The following is a 19,800-nucleotide window of genomic DNA, read 5'->3' as shown; positions in this document are numbered from 1 at the left end:
CACAGAGACCCCCAGCTTCCCGCCCACCCCCTCAGCCAGGGGGCGAGCCTTGCTCAAAACGACAGCCTCCGCCTCCAATCCCCACGCTCTTCTCCCCACCCCGTGCCAAAATAACCAATCAACATCTTGCTCTGCTCTGCCCGCCTCCTTCTGCTTGTCCAATCGGACGGCGCCGCTCTCGCGCTCCCCTCCCCCCTCTCCGGGGAGGAGGGTTACGTAGTGTCGGGTTGGTATTCCCGAAGCGCGGTGGTGGCTCGGCTGTTTATTTTGAGGCTGGGAGGGGAGGGGTTAAGACCTGGCTGCAGCTCGGTGCATGGGCTGGGAGGGGAGGCTGAGACCTGGCTGCAGCTCGGTGCATGGTTCACGGAGCCAGGGGTGGGCTGCGGCCCGGCCACGGCCCAGTGCCTGGCCCCTGGGGCTGGCAGAGGGGCTGAGACCTGGTTGCGGTTCAGTCAGTGGTTCACGGGGCCGGAGGCAGGCTGAGACCCGGCCACCGGTTGGTGCGTGGCTCACAAAGCGAGCTGAGACCTGACCACAGCTTAGTGCATGGCTCAGGGGTGCTAGAGGATGGGCTGCAACCTCACCGCAGCCCAGCGTGCGGTCCACGGGGCCCAGAGGTGGGCTGAGACCTGTCTGCATCTTGGTGCACGGTCGAGGGGCGGGAAGGCAGGCTGAGACCTAGCTGCAGCTGGGCGCAGGGGTAGAGGGGGCAGCTATGGCTGCTGGAGGGGGCTGGTGGCGCAGAGCAGTCGCCAGTCGGTCCCCTCGCTCCGCTCGGAGGCAGCCGCAGGAGAGCGCTGTCTCTGGGAGGTGCCCGGGCCCCGGTGCAGCGGGCAGAGCCGGTTGGATTCGTCCGTTCCCACCCGAGCGGGAGAGGGGCTTGAACCGCACACCCGTGCAGGCAGCAGGAGCTTTGCCTGCGCTGGTTTGCAGCCATTAATTCTTAGTATCGGTGAGGATTGTTTACTGCCCCGTGTTCGTAACCTCGTCCCTTTTAGATGCTAATCAGCTCGCGGCCTGCCTGGGTTGGGTGTTGTGTAAATGTGTAACGAAACGACCGGCTCCAGCCCCAAAACTGAACTGTGTGGAGCACGGCTTGGTGTGGACCTGGTGCTGGGGGAAGGCAGGATACTTGGTGGGCCTGGCTATTGGACAGCCAGATGACCTGATTCGGTTGTTACGCCGGGTAATCTGGAGCAGGCTGCTTTTTTTTTTTTTTTTTCCTCTGTGCTGGTCTCTCCATTTATAAGATACAGGTGCTAACGCTTAGGGCTGGTTGGAAAACCAGAAAAGAAACAGATTTTGCATTTCTTGTGACACCTTTGCTTACTCTTATTAGACTATGTGTAAGATGGATCTTGCTCTGTAAACTACTTCTAAAGCTGATGGGTGAAAATAGAGCAGATTTTATTAGCTGCTTTGCAAAACAGAAATTACGAGGGGGATGACAACAGCGAAGCTTGCTGTAGGCAAAAAGGGGAAAGAGGATGTTGGGGCCAGGCTAATGCTAATTGGGGCCATACCTCTTGAGACTGGTATGAGTCTGGACTGAATAGTACCCATCCAAACAGGTTTTATAGGAGAAGGAGGAGGAGCCTGAGACTGGCTGGGACTAATTTACTCATTTCCCTCCCAAAGGCTGACCCTGGAGACCTGTATCAAGAATTTGCACAAGAGGAGGAGATAGAAGCTGGAAGCTTTCTGAATGTGCTGCCCGCAGACTTAAGGCTTCTTCAGAGACTCAAGATGACTTCCCAGGAGAGATGCTTTCTGGAGGGGTTGTGCTGAAGACGGAGCACTGCAGCCTCTAACTGGGACAGCTCCTGCTGGTCTGGAGCTGAGACCAACTTCTCTCCCTTCCTTTTCCCTTGGAGATGTTGCAGAGATTTAATCTGACCTCTTCCTCCTCACCTGAAGCCTGCCGTGGCGATGATCCCACAGCCAGATCCGACCACCAAAGAGAAGAGAATTGCGTGTTTGAAGCTGGGCCGTCGTTGTAACTGAACTGGAATTTACTCCCTGCTTGCGCTCCTGGAACGAGTGCCATTCCTCTTCTTGTCTGTCTGTGTTCTGAGCCGCTCCTCCCTGATCTTGTTTGGAATCCCTGGGCTTTCCACACTGAATTTGCCCATGGCTTTCCTGATGAAGAAGAAGAAATTCAAGTTTCAGACAAGTTTCACTCTAGAAGAGCTGACTGCTGTCCCCTTTGTGAATGGGGTTCTGTTCTGCAAAATCAGGCTGCTAGATGGAGGAGACTTTGCTAGCCTATCTACCAGGTAAGAAGCTGCTTGCAGACTTGCTTCCTGGCTGTGCTTCTTTCCCTGGTTATTCTTCACTTGAGCGGTTTAGCATATGGCTACCACTTGCCTGCCCCTTGATGGGATTTTAATAGTTCTGTTGTAGGGCCCCACATGCCACATCATTCTCTGAAGCGGGGGAAGAACATAGCTGGAGAGCTCTGAACCTGGGTGGTGTTGGCTGATCAGAGCTGGATTGAATTTTTCAGAGATGTGGAGAGGGAGCGGCAGATCGCTCCCTTGAAAGGGACTGGGGTTTGTGGATTAAATCCTCTCTTATTTCCCCCCCTACCCCCTCCTTGCCAAGTTCTCACACGCTGTTTCAGACCCTATGGCTATATTGCTTTCATGCTGGACATGAAAGTCAGCTGTGTAGAAAACTGTACCTAAGCAAATCAACCCTTCCCAACTTTGCTCTCACCCTTTGCTTCCGAATTACTGTTCTTGGTGAGAGTGGAAGTAGCTTGCTTTGCATTGCAAATTGCTGTGCGAGAGAAAACTGCTGCCTGGAGTCAAAGTTGTCAGTGTTAAAGACGCAGTTTATCTCCTTGAACTGATGCCACCACATCTCCAGGTTTATAGCTGCAGTATTTTCTTTTCTGTGTGATCTGTCATATTGGGATTGTTCTGCTACACACCTTATAAGGTTGTTCTACCATTGTGTATTGGTGACTCCTTCAGGCAGGTCTGTCCCCACTCCTGCTACTAATTGCTAATAAAAACTTGCTTTGTTTCCAACTATGCACCAGCAGTATGCAAACGCGAATTCCATAACAGCCTGGACTTGCTTTCTTTCTGCCTCAAGATGTGAAGGAAGCCTTCAGTGGCTTTCAAAACTTGTTTTTTTGCTTTCCCGAGTGACTGCTCAGTTTTAAAGGTACAGGATTAGTTTGTGCTAGCTGTTAACTGCTTTATCCCAGAGCTAAAGCCTGGTTTAGTCTGATTTTCCTCTTTATGGTGCTGCACACTGACCTTTCTCATTGCAGGAGAGAAGATTTTATTGGGCGAGTGTAAAACGTTTCTGTCTTGCAAATAGAAGTGGGCATTGCTCAAAGCTTGGTTTTCCTTCCAGAGGCACAGTGCAACCTCATCTGAAGTCTGTAGAAGCCGTGGGTGTGGAACACCTCCAAAAATGGACTTTGAATTAATTTCTCTTTTGAAGAAAATCTATCAAAAGAGCTTTTCCTTACAGTGTTCTCCCCTGAGGCTAGATCCTTGGGTTTGGTGGAAGCAGCTTATCTAAGGAATTCAAACAGTATGTGAACTTGGAAAGAAATTAACCCCTTTGCTTCCCAGAGTCCTAATGAAATGAGTCGAACTGGAGGGTGTCTCAGGAAAAGCCTGTGCTGAGAAATGTTGATCTCCCTCTCCTTGTTGTCCCTGAAAGCAGCTTCTAGGAGCTGTCGCTGAGGTTTGCTGATAGCAGCGAAATGATCTGTAATTTAAACCAAACGCATAACATTAGTCTCAACTGACTTGATTGCTTATAAATGAGCAAGGGGGAAGTAGGCTGTTGGGTTTCCCGCCTTTCCCCTAACCTGTCTGTACTCTAACTGAAAGCACGTGGAACCCTCTTCCTGCTTGAAAAGTTACAGGTCTCAGTGGTATTGAGTCATCTGACCTTTTCCAAATATTTTTGCCTGTTGCAGTTAGAGAAACTTCAGGACGGATGAATTTCCAGGTGAGGAGAAGAGTTACTGTGTGGAGAGGCTCCCAGATCATGCCTTGGCTCTGCTGTATGCTCCTTTAGTCACTTCCGTGACCTTTTTGATACTCTTTGGATCTGGGGAAAGATGAAAGGGAAGGAGATGCTGTGTCCGTGTTGTGTTAGAAGTCTGTGTGTTATTTAGGATCTGTGATTGTTTCTCTGAAATCGACCGTTTCCAGAAGCGATTGCATTTGAGGTTGTAATGTCTGTCAGGTCATCTTATGTGAGCTGATTATGCCAAAATTCTGGTGTTTGCTCTGAAATTGATTTGGGCTGTGGCAATAGGAGGCACGCAGCTATGATGGAGCAGACTAGGAGCTCTTTCTGCCCATGAGTTTACAGAGAACAAGGTGGCCCATGTCGTTTGGAGTCTGTAAGCTGGGGGGAGAAATAGGTATAGCAACCCTTCATAGGACGCACTAAAACAGTTCTCTCTTTTCTTGATGAAGTGACCTATGATGTGGAAAGAATAGTGTTGTCTGAGAAGATAAGAATCTCCAGAGACCGAATTTTCAGGTTATTTACAATAGACTTACTTGGCAGCTCATGCATGTCTGTGGCGAGAGGTGGGGATATGGTATATCCAATGAGTTGCTAGGTGGCACCGGGTTAATTTGACCTGTGAGCGGAGCAGAAAGCTCCCGTCAGCCCATCCCAGTCCCAAGTCCACTTCAGCCCGGGTTGCAGGTACCTGCTGCAGCCTGGTGCCATGGGTCCCATGGGGCACAGCCTGGGCTGGGACCCCCCTCCCGGGCTGTGAGCTGCTCACACCTCCCCTGCCCAGGCTGGCACAAAGCAGCCTGGCTGGAGGGGAACCTGTCTGAAATGCATTAAGACTTAACGCTCTTAGGAATTCAAGGCACTCTGGAAAAGGTCCAAGTTCTGTCAGCACATTTGGCTTTGGGGATTTGCCTCTCTTGGGTTTTCTGGGGTTTGTTTGGTTTTGTTTTTGTTTTTCTGCAGGCAGGTACCCTTTTTCCACACTTGCTGTGCTCAGGCCTTGTATTAAACCATGGGTATTTCAGCAAATAAAGTTGCAGCTGTAAATTTCCTTTTGCTGGTCCTTTCCCCTCCCTTTACAAAGTCTCCTTATGCTCTGGTGGGGCTTGTGAGGATAAGACTCGCCCCGTTTCAGTTTACAGTGCTCTGTGTGAAAAGCATCTATTGTCTGTGGGTTTATCGCCCTGCTGTTGGATTACAGAAGTTGGTCTTCTGAAAATGCATCTGAGCCAGGTGTAGGCCAGGCAGGTGCTGTATTTCCCCACGGAGAAGCACCGGTATATTCCTTGAATAGTATTAATCCAGACATTTAAATAGCACAACTGCCAGTGAATTCAGTTGCCTCCCAAGTATCTTTAAAAATAGCAGGCGCAGAGCAGCAGGGATGTATTCATGGCAACCGTTTTTGTGAAGCAGATGGGCTGCTGCGTTTTGTACCAGTTTGAAGCTTTTTGGGGGGGTGTGTGTGTCTTTGTTCCTAGAGAGATAATATGATAAGCTCATCGGGAGGTTTTGGATCCGTGGATCAGCACAGGCATGAGACTGGATGTCCAAATGAGTGCCTAAAGCTCCAGGCTGATGTAGTACGTACATGTACATCTTTGGGTATCATAGAAGAAGACTTGATTAAATCCACACACACCCCCCCGCTTACAGTGTCAGCTAATGTTGAGTGACAGCCAGATGCTCTTTACCTCGGTGCTGATTGATTCCTGGCTGCGTGTTGGCAGCGAGCGTTGCCGGTGCCTGATGTGAAGGAAGTGGAAAGCCAGGTGTTATCCACAGACTCCTGACACTTCATCCTACGTTGTTCTGTTAGCGTGCCAACAGCTTCACTCTGGTATTTCTGGATTTGAAGGAAGGGATTGTACTCTGAAAGCCCCTGGCTGACTCTAAGGAAAGACTGTTTTGCATGAGTTGAGCAACTTTGAGGGCATTTTCCGCCTTCCTCATTGTCTTCTGAAGGCACCTCAGACTATTTCCTTGGGGACCATGCTTTTCCAAGCACATGTAGCATTCCAGCTTGGTTTTCTGATCCTGGCACTCCCGTGCCGGTTTGAACCAAAGAACTTAGTTAGCCTTCTGCAGCCCAGCAGCTGTTTGCATGCAGGCTCGATCTGGGAAGAGCTGACCCCCTTGGGGTGATCTGGCCTCAGAGAATTTTGATGCTGTAAGCCTGACCCAAGAATGTTCTTAGCCTTGCAATTTTTAATTGAGTAAGAGTGAAAGGCCACTTCCTGCGCTGCATGCTTTGTGTGTGTGTATGTGTAAAGCTGCATCCAGAAAGCCAAAGGAAATGCTGATATTTGGGGAGGCACCTCATACTGATAGCTCCCCGTGGACTGAAGTTAGCTTTTGGGTAGCGTGGTTTTGTCATCCTTATGGAGGTACAGACCTAAAGCTACTTGCTTTCCTCAGCTGGTGGGGTGCAAAGCATCATTATGTCTTGGTGGTATACACCAACTTTTTCATTTCTGTAGGACATAAAGAAAGGGGAGAAGCATTGCCCTGCTGACACACGGCTGGTGATTCAGCAACCTTTGTAAAGGGAGGTGCAAGTTGTACCACTTCTGAAATGCAGCTGTGTCTCAGCGGTAAGAGTTGAAAATCAACTAATTCACTGTCTTCACATGAATACTCACTGTGCCCAATGTACAGGATCCTTCAGGTAACTGGGTTCACCGTGTTTGGCTCTTTCGTCCTGCAAGATTGTTAACGGTTTGGTTAAACGGAGACTAAAGGGCTGGTTCTGCCTATTTGAGATCTAAATCTTCACCACTGTCTGCCCTAAAACAAAGGTTCAGTAACTAAATAGTTTCTTCTAGCGTCAGCATCCCCAAGAGGGGAAGAAAACTAGCCATAGCGAAAGGAGAGGCTCGCAGGCTGAGTTCTGCCTCTTGATTTGAGTGATTTTGCCAGAGTGTAGTAGAGGAAAGAACTTGGTTGTGGCTCTAAACCATTCTCCCAGTTCCATATTTTAGGACGATATGCGCTTGGCTCTATCCTCTCCTAGAGCATGTGATGTGATAACATAATTTAAAAGCACTTTTGTTGCAAAGGTCTGGAAATGTAGACCTTCCCTATGTATAAATAAGTTTCTAACATACAGATCGAGACAGTGAGTTTTAAAGCTCCAGAGCAGCTTCACATGCTAATATCCTTTCTTGGCTGCAGCCTCAGGAGTGGGCTGGGGGTGTTAGTGGAGGAGGCATTTGAATACAGCCTCTAGAAATGATTTGCAATAAAATATAACCTAGTTCAAGAACAATATTAAGGCGTAGTACCTGCACTGCTTGCATTCTGAAACAAGAAACTAGAGAGCAAAGATAAGGAAAAGGGGTTTCATTCCAGCAGTGTAGCTAAATGTAGGTGAAAGTCGTGAAGGCAGAAGCAGTGATGAGGTTTAAGCTCTGGCAAGTTGAGGGTGTTGGAAAAAGGGCAGCAGTGATATAGCACCGCAAGGTCCCCAGCGCGAATCATCTTAAGCTGCACTTTGAATTTGTAGAGCGCTTCTTTCACCTTTTCTGGGCTCTGGCTGCTACACTTGCAGGGTCCGACCGCAGAGGCTTTGGGGTGGGTTGATTTGCTTCGTGCCGGACTTGCCTCTTCCTGTCGCCGCGTTGGAGCCTGTCACAAGACGGGCAGAATTACACTAAAACTTTCCTGCCACGGGGGCTGCATCCTGTTGAGTCAAGAACAGTCTGTGTTCATGCTCTGACTCCTGTTCCGCCTGCTGTTGCTCAGGCAGGGGCTGCTTTGTTGACCAGAAGCTGTAATCTAAAGCTCTGTAACTGATACGCTGTGTGTACAGCATCTGTAAATGTGTTCGCATACAGCCGGCTTTCAAACTTCCCTCTCATCACCGATTCTGACCTGGCGTTGCTTTGACAGCTCACTCTTAGCAACAGCCTTATCTGTGTGACATAAGCAGCCCTTGGCTCAAAAAATTACTCATTGGAAATTAACGTTCTACTTTTGAGACCGGGCCTTGTGGGCCACTTGATTTACAGGGTGGCAATGCCTTGGATGAGGACAAGGGGAGGTAGGAGGAGGTTTTCCCCTGTATTTCTGAAATACAGGGGAAAACCTAAATGGCTTCCAGTCTGTTTATTCTTTGTGCTCTTGAGCTGCCATCAGTGTTGACTCTAGCTTTGTAGCTGTATTTCAGAGGAATTCACGCATGCCTTCGGGAGCCTGCGGTCTCACTGCGCAGTGGTTGGTATTTTAATAGGCCATAAGCTGCCAGTGGCAAGTTGTTCTGGTACCAGTTTCTAGATAAATGAGGTAGGTACAGATTTTATTTCTTCTTATTATTTTATTGCAGGAAGCTACATCTGGTAGTGTTTTGGGAAAGAACCCAGCATCTCCCTCGGATCAGAAACCTCCCTCACTTCAGGGCACACCTGCGTGCTCACAAGCCTGACGGAGTGGGATGGTGAGCTCTCGCAGCACCCACCTGCGCATGGCTCTGTAAGGTCTCATCCGTGCAAGGACAGACGGATGTGGCTCTGTATGTGGCCTCCCTTTTTCAAACAGGATATGTTCTGCATCCTCTGTAGGCTGCTGGCTTTACGCTGGGCTTGCAGCCTGCCCTGAAATGGGTTGGGAATTATTTTGTAGCTATGGCTCATTGTATAATAAAACAGAAGCCTTTAGGAGTGTCATAGACCAACATTTGGATCTGCTTGTTTCTTCTATAATGGCCTGTGATGTTGTATCAGAGACCCATGCTGTAAAGATGATTATTTCAGGTGGCTGGATGTGTTACCCCACCCCAGTACCAGCTGCTTACCCTGCAGGGTGAGGGGCTTGTTCTTTTTTTTTTTTTTTCTTGCAGTTTATTCATATTATGCCTTTGTGTACATGCTGGGAGGCGCAATACAAATCACTATCGTAACTGCAGACTTGGCATCATGATGTCTGGTACCATACAGTGGGACTCAACATCTCATTTTAGTGCCTGGGTTTGAAAGGCACTTCCTACTGGACAAACAGTTGTGCCTGTGTTCACTGGGTGAACAGCCTTCTTGTTTGGTGTATTTTTAATCTGATCAGCAAGAAAGGGAATTGTTCTGCAGGATTCGAAATTGCTGATCTTCATGGGTGTCATTTTTCACGTGCTTCTCATGAGTCTCCCATGTAGCTCAATTGATAAGGCTGAGATGAGGAAAAGGTTGAGAAAGTGGGACTGGGTTATGGGGATGAGGAAGAAAACTATGAGGAAGCACATGGAGACTAGAGGATTGGGAGGAGGCAAGTGTGGAAGAAACAGGATGTTCTAGATAAGTAATAGCATATACAGTCTGTATAACGGATGCTTTCCCTGCGGATAGAAAGTAGCTGAGCTGGCAAGACAGTGGGATTATGCCTTTCCTTTGGCTGAATTTATTGTACTTCATGGGTGAGAGGAGGCCTTGAAGGAGGTCCCATGTTGTAGTAGGGGATGGGACTGAAGCTAAAAATACTTTTATGGCTGTGTGCTGTATTCTAAATAAGAAACGAACACTGTTCAGCCTGAAAGCGCTGAGGGTGCTTACATGGGAGGAAGGAAGAGGGTTCATGGAGAGTGTCCTGGAAGGGCGAGAAAGCTGCAGCACTAATTAGCAATGCAGCTTTAGAGACCTACAGAGACCATCACCCCTGCACGTGGTTGGTAACTGGCCTGAAGTGTGCGCTCTGAAATAAACAGCTAAAGCTAGAAAACTTTCTTTTGGGATTGCAGCTTCCTAGAGCTGCATGTTTGCCTAAAAGATCTAAGTCCCTTCTGTTGCCATTCTGTGTACCAAATGTAGGAGTCAAAATTTAAGGTCTTGTTCAGTGCCTTTCAGAAATTACCAAGCTTTATGCCCCAGTCTGGCTTTGCCAATGGGAAAGGTTTCCAATTGCCTTGATCTCTGTCCAGTCACTTTTGTTTCCAGTCCTTCAGGGATAATATTGCTCATCAAAATAAAAATGCAAATGGCTGGAGAGGGGGAAGGAAAGGCTTGTCTGGAAAAACTCATGCTTAGGGAATTTTTTTTTCCCATCCCAGTATCAAACTCTTTCAGGTTTTATCCGTGCTTGAAACAGCAAAGGTGAGGTTGGGTGTGGTATCACGGTTTTCAGTGGATTTTTGTTTACACGTGTACAGGTTGGGGTTGCCAGCTTGGCTGTGTTTTCATCATGCTTTTTCTGTTTCTCTTTGCTAGTTCCTGTTCTTCCCATCATCGCCTAGGCTATGCCTGCATGTCACAGAATATGAGGGAGGAATCGAGGATATTTATAATTCAGCAATCTTTCCAGATCTCTTAACGCTCCATTGCCCTGGAATGGAGCAATAGTTTTAGCGTTCACACTTTGACGTAGACTTGCTGTATCAGGTCAGCCCTAGCTAGTGCAGTGTCCTGTTCCCAGATTAAGCAATAAGGGCTGTTCAGGAGGTAGTCTGCTTGTCTCTGTTATAGATTAATTATGCAGTAACCCCTGTGTAGGAAAGCTCTTTTCCTGGCTTCTGTCAGCAGCCTGCTATGTTTTATCTCATAGTTCGGTAACACCAGGCAATTGCATCTGCATAAATGTTGAATTCCTTTCAAGTGCAGTGCTGCTCATCTTCTGCCTTCAGAAGCCTGCAGTGCTCCTTGCCGCAAGGGATTTTCTGTCTTGTGAAGGAGTGTATTTCCTATAACTGTTTTTTACATTTGCTGCCTTTCTGCTTTGTTGAATACCCTTTTTCTGCTGTACTGGGAATAGCTGATCATATTCTGTTTGGCCACCGTTCTCTTTAAGGTCCATTTCTGATGTAGGTTTATAGCAGTGGCTTTTCCTGCTTTCCATACAAGTATGTCTGTTCTTTCAAAACAAATCTGCGTGTTGTCTTCCTCCAGAAGTGATGCATACTCATCTCCAATGTCATTTGCCCTCAGAAGGGGAGAATCAAGGGAATGTGTCTGAATACAGCTAGCAGTGACAGCCACAGAAGAGATAAAAACTCTGATCCTCAGAAACCCACTCTGGGCAGCTGAGCAGTGGGAGCCTGCGCTAACATCTCCCAGGGGCTTAACCAGCAGCAACTGCTGTTGCAAAATGCAGAGCTCTTCCATGTTCTGCTTTTAACCAAGATGTCATTTATGAAACCTTTTTCTGATTAGGACAAGTTGCACGGTGAGATACTGGTCTTCCATTGTGGTTGTCTGGAGCTGTGGCTCTGTGGCCCCAGAGGAGCAAAAGCAGCTCTAACTGCTCTGTCTCAGTCCGGTTTCTCTCCCTCTTCTCCTCTTGCTGGCTCTGGCACTGTGGTGTAACACCAGGTCTGGCACGCTCTGGATTTGGGGCAGAAGGGAAGGGAGAGTTGGGACAGACAGGGTCTAGAAATCCCAGCCCGTCACCACCAGCATGGTGATGAGTCAGGGGGCAGCGGGCTTTACTCAGCCGCCTATTTTAATTCACAAACCTCTTCTGCTGAGTAGCCTTTTTGCTGATAAACCCTAACAGTGATAGACATTGATGGAGGTTCAGTGAGAACATGTTTGTACCTTCTCCTTAAAACCAGTGACCTGGTTTGTACTGCTCAACGGTGCTTTTATAAAGGAACCATCACAAACCACCTGTATTTACTGTGGAATGAAAAAGCTGCTGTTAACATATAAAGAGCTTTATCCTGGACTATTGTATTGGGTTTGACTAAATGTATATTCTATAGAAGTGACTCATAGGGGAGCACGTCTGAGCACAGTACGGTGCTACCTCTTGGGTAACTAAACCTACTTTTAGCACCAGGGTTGACTTCAGGCAGCTTATTTACTGAAGGGCTCTTCAGCATACTCAAGCCAAATTGCAGTGATGTTATGTCACATGGTATTAATGAAATTATTCCAGAAATTAACTTGGCCTCATGTGCAGGTTAATTTGCACTATAAAGACTTCTTTGGTACAGCTATATTGGCAAATTCTCCTGGTTGAAACAAGGCTGATATTGGAAAAAAAAAAAAGGTCATTTAACTATTCTGGCATCAGTATGTTTTCACCTGCCATGAATCTGCCTTAGAGGCAAAAAGGTTTGTCTTGGTGTACATCGCTTGAGTCAGGAATGCTGTTCCTAGTCTTGTGTTGATTCCCTTCAGGGTTTTCATTTTCCAGGTTTACTATCCCAGCAAAGCCCTGGAATATTGCGTTGACCCATGTCTTGATTTTTCTCATCTTGGCGGGGGGGGGCATGTGTGGCCTTTTTTTGCTTTGAAAGGTAGCTTGCTTTTTTCTTTATAGGAGCATCTTGTTTACAAACACAGCTTTCTTGCATTGTGGAGTTGTAGCCATCTCTGTACCCCATGTGGCAGGGATATTATCAGAGGTCTCTGTGCTGGAATTTATGTTGCTGTCTTACTTCACTAGGAGTTTAAATTTAGTCAGCAAAAGGCAAACCTGGAATCTCTCATAATGACAGCTAACGCTTAGGGGATGAAGAAAGTTTATAAATATATCCGCAATGGATAATCGGTGAATCTTCATTTTACATCTACAGTCTGCCAGAAGCTTTCCAAGCTACAGCGTGATACAGAAACACATATTGCCTCTGAAATGCAGGGGGTTAATCTACCTTAATCTTATAAGCATCTGTACAGAACAAACCTTAAGAGTTTTTCTGAAGCATTTAGGACCTTCTGAAGCTTTAGGTCCTCTATCTGTTAGAACCGCAGGGGAGATTTGAATTATGATTTGTCCAAAGGGCAAACGGGCCCTGCCCTGGGAGAGACAGGACTTTTTTTTTTTTTTTTTTTTTTTTTTTTTCCCTCTTTTGAACTTTTGTGGGGTTTACTGTACAATCAACTTGGTAATGACCCTGAACACCTCCTTCCTCTGTGCCCTCCATCCCCCAAGTCACATGGAGGTCTCTCAGCTTGGGTTTGCTCATCCCCTTAACGTCAGCTGACTTGGCCAGAGGCATAGGTAAGAGTTCAGGAGCCCATTCAGTTAAGTTGTTCCCATGTCTGTTTTATACACAGAGCACATTTGATTGTTCAGTGGTCATAGTTATGGAAAATGAGATCTGAAAGGTGTTTAAGCCCATAGTTAGACAAGTTCTTCGGAGCGTGCTGGGTGTGAACTGCAAGGTAGCACACAGTCTGCAGCACAGAGCAACCACGGGAGCGAGAGGAACCACATCTGAGACAGACGTACAGCAACCTGAGTGTAGTAGCTGGTGGCTGACCTGGGCAGACCCAAGGGAAATCTGCAGTGCAGACCTGTTCTTGCTTCTTCTGTAACTGAAATCCCTGTGCATTTGCTTGTGAGAGGAAAGCGCTGGTGGTGGGCTTGGCAGCCTGGCGTGCGGTTCGTTCTTGGCTAATCCAGCTCCAGCATAGTCTATCGGAACAATAGAAGTAGGAGTTGGTGGGGTGACTCAGTGCATGGTCAGAGTTCAAAAAAGGCAAATGCGTCTTTCAGTGTTCAATACGCACGTTATTACAGACTTGTGTTTCAGTAACTGAATCATCTATCCAGTTATTCCCTTATTTACACTTAAGAGTCTGATTCTTCTTTGCTTGTGATGTTTTTTGCTCCTGGCACACGTCCCTGGCCTCTGACCAAAAAGAGCTTGTGCTCTGTAGATGTGGCAAGAAGTCCTTGGATATGTGCTGCTGTGGGTTGGTCTGTCTTCAGCACAGTGTGTAACAGTGGATGTATTGCACAGCATTTACTGTTACAGTCCCTTCTTGTCCTTGTTGTCCTGATGTCTGGCTTTTCTTCTCTGCTTCAAGATGACAGAATGTGAATTATAAACACCTCAAAGCAGACGGGCTCTGCTGGGCACGTCCTGTCTATAAAGTGCCATGTACACATTCCTTGCTGCTCTGCAGCTGAGTCTGTTAGAATTATTTCCCTTGCCTTCTCCCTGCTCCACCCTTACCCTTCCAAAACTCATCTGACTTGTTCTGTAGCTTAAATTTTAAAGGGTCATTATTCTGTGACTTACTTTCTCCATCTGGCACAAGTTTTACTTCATTATGCAACTTCTGTAGCACTCGGTCACCGGCTGCATGCTATTTTTTAATAACTTCCATTGTTTCTCATAGTATTTTTTAACATAGTTCATGTTAGGAGAAGCTTAAAGGTTTTAAGATTTAGATATGAGGAATGGTTGGAAATATTTTTTTCTAAAACAACCCCCAGTGCTAGGTTTTAGAAGCCCTGGATGTACTGGTGAGCGTGGCTACCCAGTGCAGTGATCTGGAGTGCATGAGATGGACTGCACGGGAAAGCTCTTGCCTGTGGGACATTCTGCACGAGGTGCAGGATTTCATGTCTGTCACTTATAAAAGACACATGTCTGGACACACGTGACTGGAGTCCAGGCATAACTGAATTGCTGCCTTGCAAAGAAACTGTTAATACACAACTAGGAATGCTGGTGCTGGAGGGTTTTCTGCTGGTGATTGACTGCCATCCCCATTCTCCAGTAGGTGTTATCACTCCCTGGCTTGTACTGGTGGACCTTTATCAAGATTGATCACTGCCTTGGAGGGAACTGTAATACCCGGTTCAAAAGCTGCGCTTCTGCGGAAATAGGCTTCTTCTGGAAATCAGGTTAAAGCCATAAAAAGTCAATCACTTGCCTGCTAGATACCAGCTTATTCGTAAGGAGGATTTCTAAGTCATTCTTCATACCCTGTTTTTATTTCATGCTTGCCTTGTTGTTTTTGCTCCAGTTCTTCCCTTGCCTGCCTTTCACATACTTGGTGCTGTCGTCGTTGTCCCCTGTCCCCCTGTGAAACAGTCTTGAGTGTTCCTTACATTGGTTTCTCAGCTGTGGATGAAGTTTCTTCCATTAGCTTGTTTCTTTCCTGTACAGTTGCTGTTAATCCTTTTTCCTGTATTTGTCTCTTCTCTAGTCAAATAGGGATTATGCAGGCTGTGCTGTTAACTGCGTAAGTGGAATCTAGTTTCCTGAGCTGAATTTCCCCTATTCCTCCTTCCCCGACCTCCCCAAGTGCCAGCCAACAGCAGCACTGGATGTATGTCCATCTCCAGATGTGAAGCAGAACCAAGCAAGCATGGTGAAGCCCTCCAGAAGTGTTGGAGCTTGCCTTGTTCCCCCCCAGAGAAATACTGGGTTGTGTGAGTGCTTCATTCTGAAAGCACTGGTGTTCAAATTTGGCATTTAGAGACCCCGCACGTATCTTCTCTCTGGTGTGAGTGAAGAACTAAATTGATAGGTATAAGCTAACACCCAGAGGGAGCTGTGGGTGTGGGTAGGTGTACCTCTCCACCGTGGGTCATTGGAACGGATTTGCTGGGAATTCAGCAGTTGTTTAAAACACTTGCAGTGGAACATCCAAGTAAGACTTGTTTCGAATGACAAAGGCTTGCTTAGTTCTCCTAGTAACACAGTCTGCATCATCTGTCTCTGAGCCATTTTTCCATCATAACTGCTAATGTCTAAAACACAACAACCAGCACTTGTCAGCTGGAGAATACGGGGTTGTTTGCAGTGGGGGAGACGTCCAGCTCTTTGGGTTGGCAGTTGTTCTGGTCAGTGATGTAAGCCCAGTCAGAACAGAGTAACTTTATTGTCAAGAGCTACTTGCAGCCCTTTCTGTTCTTCTGCTCAGGGAAGGCAAAACCCCTCCATGTAAATAATTTGCCATAAAGCACTTATACGCCTCCAGGTTAAACTGTCTTGGATTTCCATGCATTGTGTATCCAGCTGGTTTTTCATGATGCTGTATGGTGTTCCCCAAGGAATATGGTGTTCTCACCTCTCATTCTTGGGATACATTTCCACTGAGATTCCCAGCACTGACCGCTGCATCATGTTTGCTTGTTTTCTACCTGTGTTTGGCCTGCATGAGCTTGCTAACAAGATAAGGCAGCAGCCCTAAGCCTTTACCAGCGTGATACGTTCCCATACTGCTGTTCAGTGTGCTGTCTGCTGATGGTGCATCTTGTTCGACATTGACTTCTCTCTTTTTCCTTGCCAGGCATCTGGATGGCAAAGCCTCAGAGCTGCATGTTTCTTTAAATTAAGTTTGTGTGCTGTGGTGAAGTGCCCTGTCCTAAGCCCGTTATTTAGGGATACCTACAGGTTTGGGATCATATATCTAAACCAGCTAATGGCTAAATAAAGGCTTGCTTTCTATTATATGCACATATATGTTCACCCACCTTTGTATCTTCTATGCTTTATAGGCAGTGGTTAGGCCCTCTGTTTGTAGCAGGACCTGCTGCGTCTGCAGAATGGTATAAATTTTGGTGTGATGTGAGCACAGTGGTGTGAACATTGGGATCTTGGAAATCCAGTTTTGAAACAGGTTTTTCCGGGACTTTTCCTTGCCTTTATCAAAGGTCTCTCCTACAGCTTTGCACTAGATAACCTGGTTAAAATAGTTACTATCTTCTCTGGAGCATAACGCGGGGTTGTTCCAGACCTTGCCAAGCTCAGGGAGTGTCAGTGATCCTGCTCTAATTCAGCCTTCAGAAGTGCTGGGGAATAGATGAGGCTGTCTTAATGGTGGGTCTCTGCAGCTGAAAGCAGAGCTGTGTAAAGAAGTGCTGTAGAAGATGCCCTTCAGATGCAATCTGCTGAAATAACTTGATTTTTTTTTTTTCTTTTCCTCCCTCTGTGATTGAGGGGATTGTATCTGCGTCACTGAGGCTGTTACCTTCCTCCCCAAAAGACCCACTTGCTGGACTGTGTCAGGGCCCCTTTGAGGGCTGCTTTTCGATCTGTCACACTTAAATGAATCTGAGCTGGGACTTGGTTCCTTGGCCTCTTTGAAGTGGTGTTATCTTTTGTGCCTTATCAGATTGAGATGCTGCTTCAGTGATGTTGCGCTCCTGCGTGCACTGGTGAACCAGCGAGGAGGACGCAGAGTACCGTCTGCTGCCAGCAGGCAGGAGGATTAGTTCTGCTTGAAGGGTCCGACACAGATCCGCATCTCCGAGAGGGGGGACGGTGAGCGTGTGGGTTGGGCATCAGAAATAAGAAAGCTTGCCCTCCCTCTTTGTGTAGATGAGGGGGAGGAAATCTGAGTAAGAAGCTCTTTGTGTGCTTACCTATATACTGTCTCACTTAGCCTGAGGTTTTCCCACATCTGCTCCTGCACATGAAACATCAGACTTGAGACGCATTGCTCTACTGAAACATTTGTTATTAGAAAGCTATTTTTTGTTGCCATTGCCCTCCCAGTAAGCCTGTGGCCTTTTTATGATGTTTCGTACTTTTAACTGTCTTATGTGTGACTACTGCCATAAAGTAAGAGTGAAACACTTGCTTTTCTAAATGTTCCAGCAAGGCAAAACTGTTTCAGCGGGTTGTGTGTTTGAAGCATGATACCCAGTTGGGTGCAACTCAGCTTTGAGTCTGTAAATAGAAGTTTTAATCTGGTGTTCTGGCGTTTCATTAGCTAGGTTTTCATGTGGGACAGAGGCCCATGGTAGCCCAAGATAGCATGGGTCGTATACGTGGCCTTTTTCTAGAAGTGTTTGCTTTAGCTAACTTGCATTCATAGTGAGCTTTGTGGCTTTCTGTAACAGTGGTACTCTGTCTGCGGCACTAAAATCACAGTTGGTGAACATCTCTCCTCTAAACATTGCTCATTCCTCCACCTGTCTCCAGAGCTGCAGTAAGGCTATGCATGAGATCCAAACCCAGAGAGGCCTTGGTGGCTTCACCAAGTGCATTGCTACTCTGTAAAAGCAGATAAACCCATGGGTCGCTCCTATGCATTTTTCCCATTACTTGGATTCATACTGTGCTATGGTGAAATGTCTTCTAATTGCTCTTTTTCTGGTAAATCTTCTCTCAATGGGTAGGGTGGGGGATGCAGTAAACTCTTCCTTCTGACTGGCCAAAGAGCTGGAGGTAGGTGAGCAGCCCCAGGGTTGGAAGACCCCAAGAAGCTCTTTCTGGAACTCCACTTTTCACAAAAGCTGCTGCAGGGTTGCATCAGTTTATTCTGAGGAGGTATATTTAGGCCTGGAAGAGTAATTACCCAGCTTTGAATAAGTCTCAAGTCAGAAGAGGGCAAAGCTTAGCTTGGCAGGGATTCAACCTTCTGGGAGTCTTTTTGCAAAATGGTACAGACGGCTTTTTTAAAATAAAACTTCTGAAGACCCGTTGAATTGGCACCTAGTACCAGGCATTGGTCTGATCTATTTCTGGCTCTCCAAATACAGAGTGAAACTTAAAATTAGACACTTCTGGTTTTAAGCTGTTAGTTTCTGCTTTGCTTTTAGGTGCCTTGTGATTAGGATGGAAAGAAACGCCTCTCAGTGCAGCCCTCACCACGCTTCTTGTGTGTTTTTGGTTTCTGTGTGATGGTTCCTAATTGTACATCAGAGAATATTTTAGGGCTAAATACAAAACTGGTCCTCATCAGAGTCCACTTTTTTCCCTATTTTGGTGTTCTCTAATTACCAGCCTGACGATAGCTTGATGGGAGGTGGATAGACAAAGCCCATCGCTTCCCCAAATGCCATCTTTTGGAAATGTGGAACTAATTTTTTAGAGTTTGGCTTGAAACAATAGTGGTGTCGTTTGCTTGTCTAACAGTACAGACCCAGCCCCCATGCTTAAAAGCCACTCTTTTAAGTGAAAAAGAAAGTTGCAAGTCACTGTTGAATGATTGTGAAACTTGTGACTGGAAAGCAGCTCTGTGTTTTTATCTTGTAAACTCTTTTCTTCCCTGTGCAGACTATTCCAAAGGCATAAAAAGCTTCAAGCTACGCATGCACCTGCAGCTTGGGTTCGTGTTCGCGGTGCTGTGGGTAACATAACCCCCCACCCCCCCAGTGCTTTTCTTAATCCCTTGCACCGTGTGGTATCTACAGCAGTTTTGGAAAGCCAACATACATCCTTAATAAGAAGCAGAATGTCTGTTAGCAGAGCTTATGCTAGCAGCAAATCAGCTATGAAGGAGCTCTTTATTACTAATCAGTACTTTTTGCCACATTTTGAAGTAATTAGCCTTCATTGGACTTAGCAGCATCCAGCAGATGCTTAATCATAACTGCATTGTAACCCAAATGAGAAGTCATGAGTAAGGAAACTTGCACGTTAGAGCAGTTCTTGCTGATCCAACTGACGAAGCAGCTGCGGGGAGCCAGGCGCATGCGATGGGCATTCAGGAGCTGGAGCTTAGCCACTAACATATTTGCTTGTGACGGGAGATAGTTCTGAGCCGTGTTTGTGAGCGAGGTTTGCAGCAGTGTGCTGCTGTACCTGTCAGATCTGAAGTTCGTTTGCTTGTAGCTGCCTTCCAGGATTCAGCTCGAAGCTCTGGTGTCATTAGCAGAATTAATATCAGCCTCGCTCTCTAGAAAATAGCGGTTCCTTTTTAAACGTGTCTAATGGTGCTAAAATATTCAGTGTTTTCTGCATCCCATGTACCTTCCTTGCATTTCTGAAGCACGTGTGTACACATTTTTCTATTCTGTTGAACTCCTTTCTTCATCTGCATCTGAGTTTTCGTTCCTTTAGGTCATTAGAGATACATACTATTAAATCAGGTTTAAGGCACCTCAGCATCTAAAATTTAACTTGCCTAATTTGGCTGGCTTGGTGAATATTTTATTACAGCCAAAGCCTTTTTATCCCTCTGGAAGTGTTTCTTCTCCTGTCTGAAGGAGCTGGAGTGAGTTGAGTGGAGCAATGAGAACCAGATCTCATCTTGAATTAATCCCAGATTCAAAGGTATTTTCGGCACTTAGATGTCTCACTTTTCAATTACTTCAATAGCCAGCCTTAGTTCTGTCTGGAAGGAGTTTAAGTTCACTTCCTTGAAGGAATTACTGCCTTCTGTTTTCCCACGTTTTAAATAG

At 46.5% G+C, this 19,800-nt stretch overlaps 1 protein-coding gene across 9 annotated transcripts in view; it reads left to right on the top strand.

Moving 5' to 3' along the window:
• Window positions 1-1,634: 1,634 nt before the first annotated feature.
• Window positions 1,635-19,800, top strand: part of FAM102A (family with sequence similarity 102 member A) — a 36,437-nt gene continuing 18,271 nt past the window's right edge. For 4 of the 9 annotated variants that reach the window (XR_004841360.1, XR_004841362.1, XR_004841361.1 and 1 more), the window contains exon 1: window positions 1,635-2,276. Coding sequence is in view for 3 of the 9 variants with exons in the window: in XM_009634790.2 (XP_009633085.1) it covers window positions 2,131-2,276 (146 nt within the window). In the remaining 6 variants the exon portion in view is untranslated. The other 5 variants (XM_035889785.1, XM_035889777.1, XM_035889789.1 and 2 more) reach the window with 5 other exon arrangements.

The sequence above is a fragment of the Egretta garzetta genome, unplaced genomic scaffold, assembly GCF_000687185.1.
Source record: "Egretta garzetta isolate BGI_Z169 unplaced genomic scaffold, ASM68718v1 scaffold190, whole genome shotgun sequence".
In the NCBI taxonomy this organism is placed as follows: domain Eukaryota; kingdom Metazoa; phylum Chordata; class Aves; order Pelecaniformes; family Ardeidae; genus Egretta; species Egretta garzetta.
Note: the sequence above shows the minus strand (reverse complement) of the source record. Positions and strands in the feature narration are given on the sequence as shown.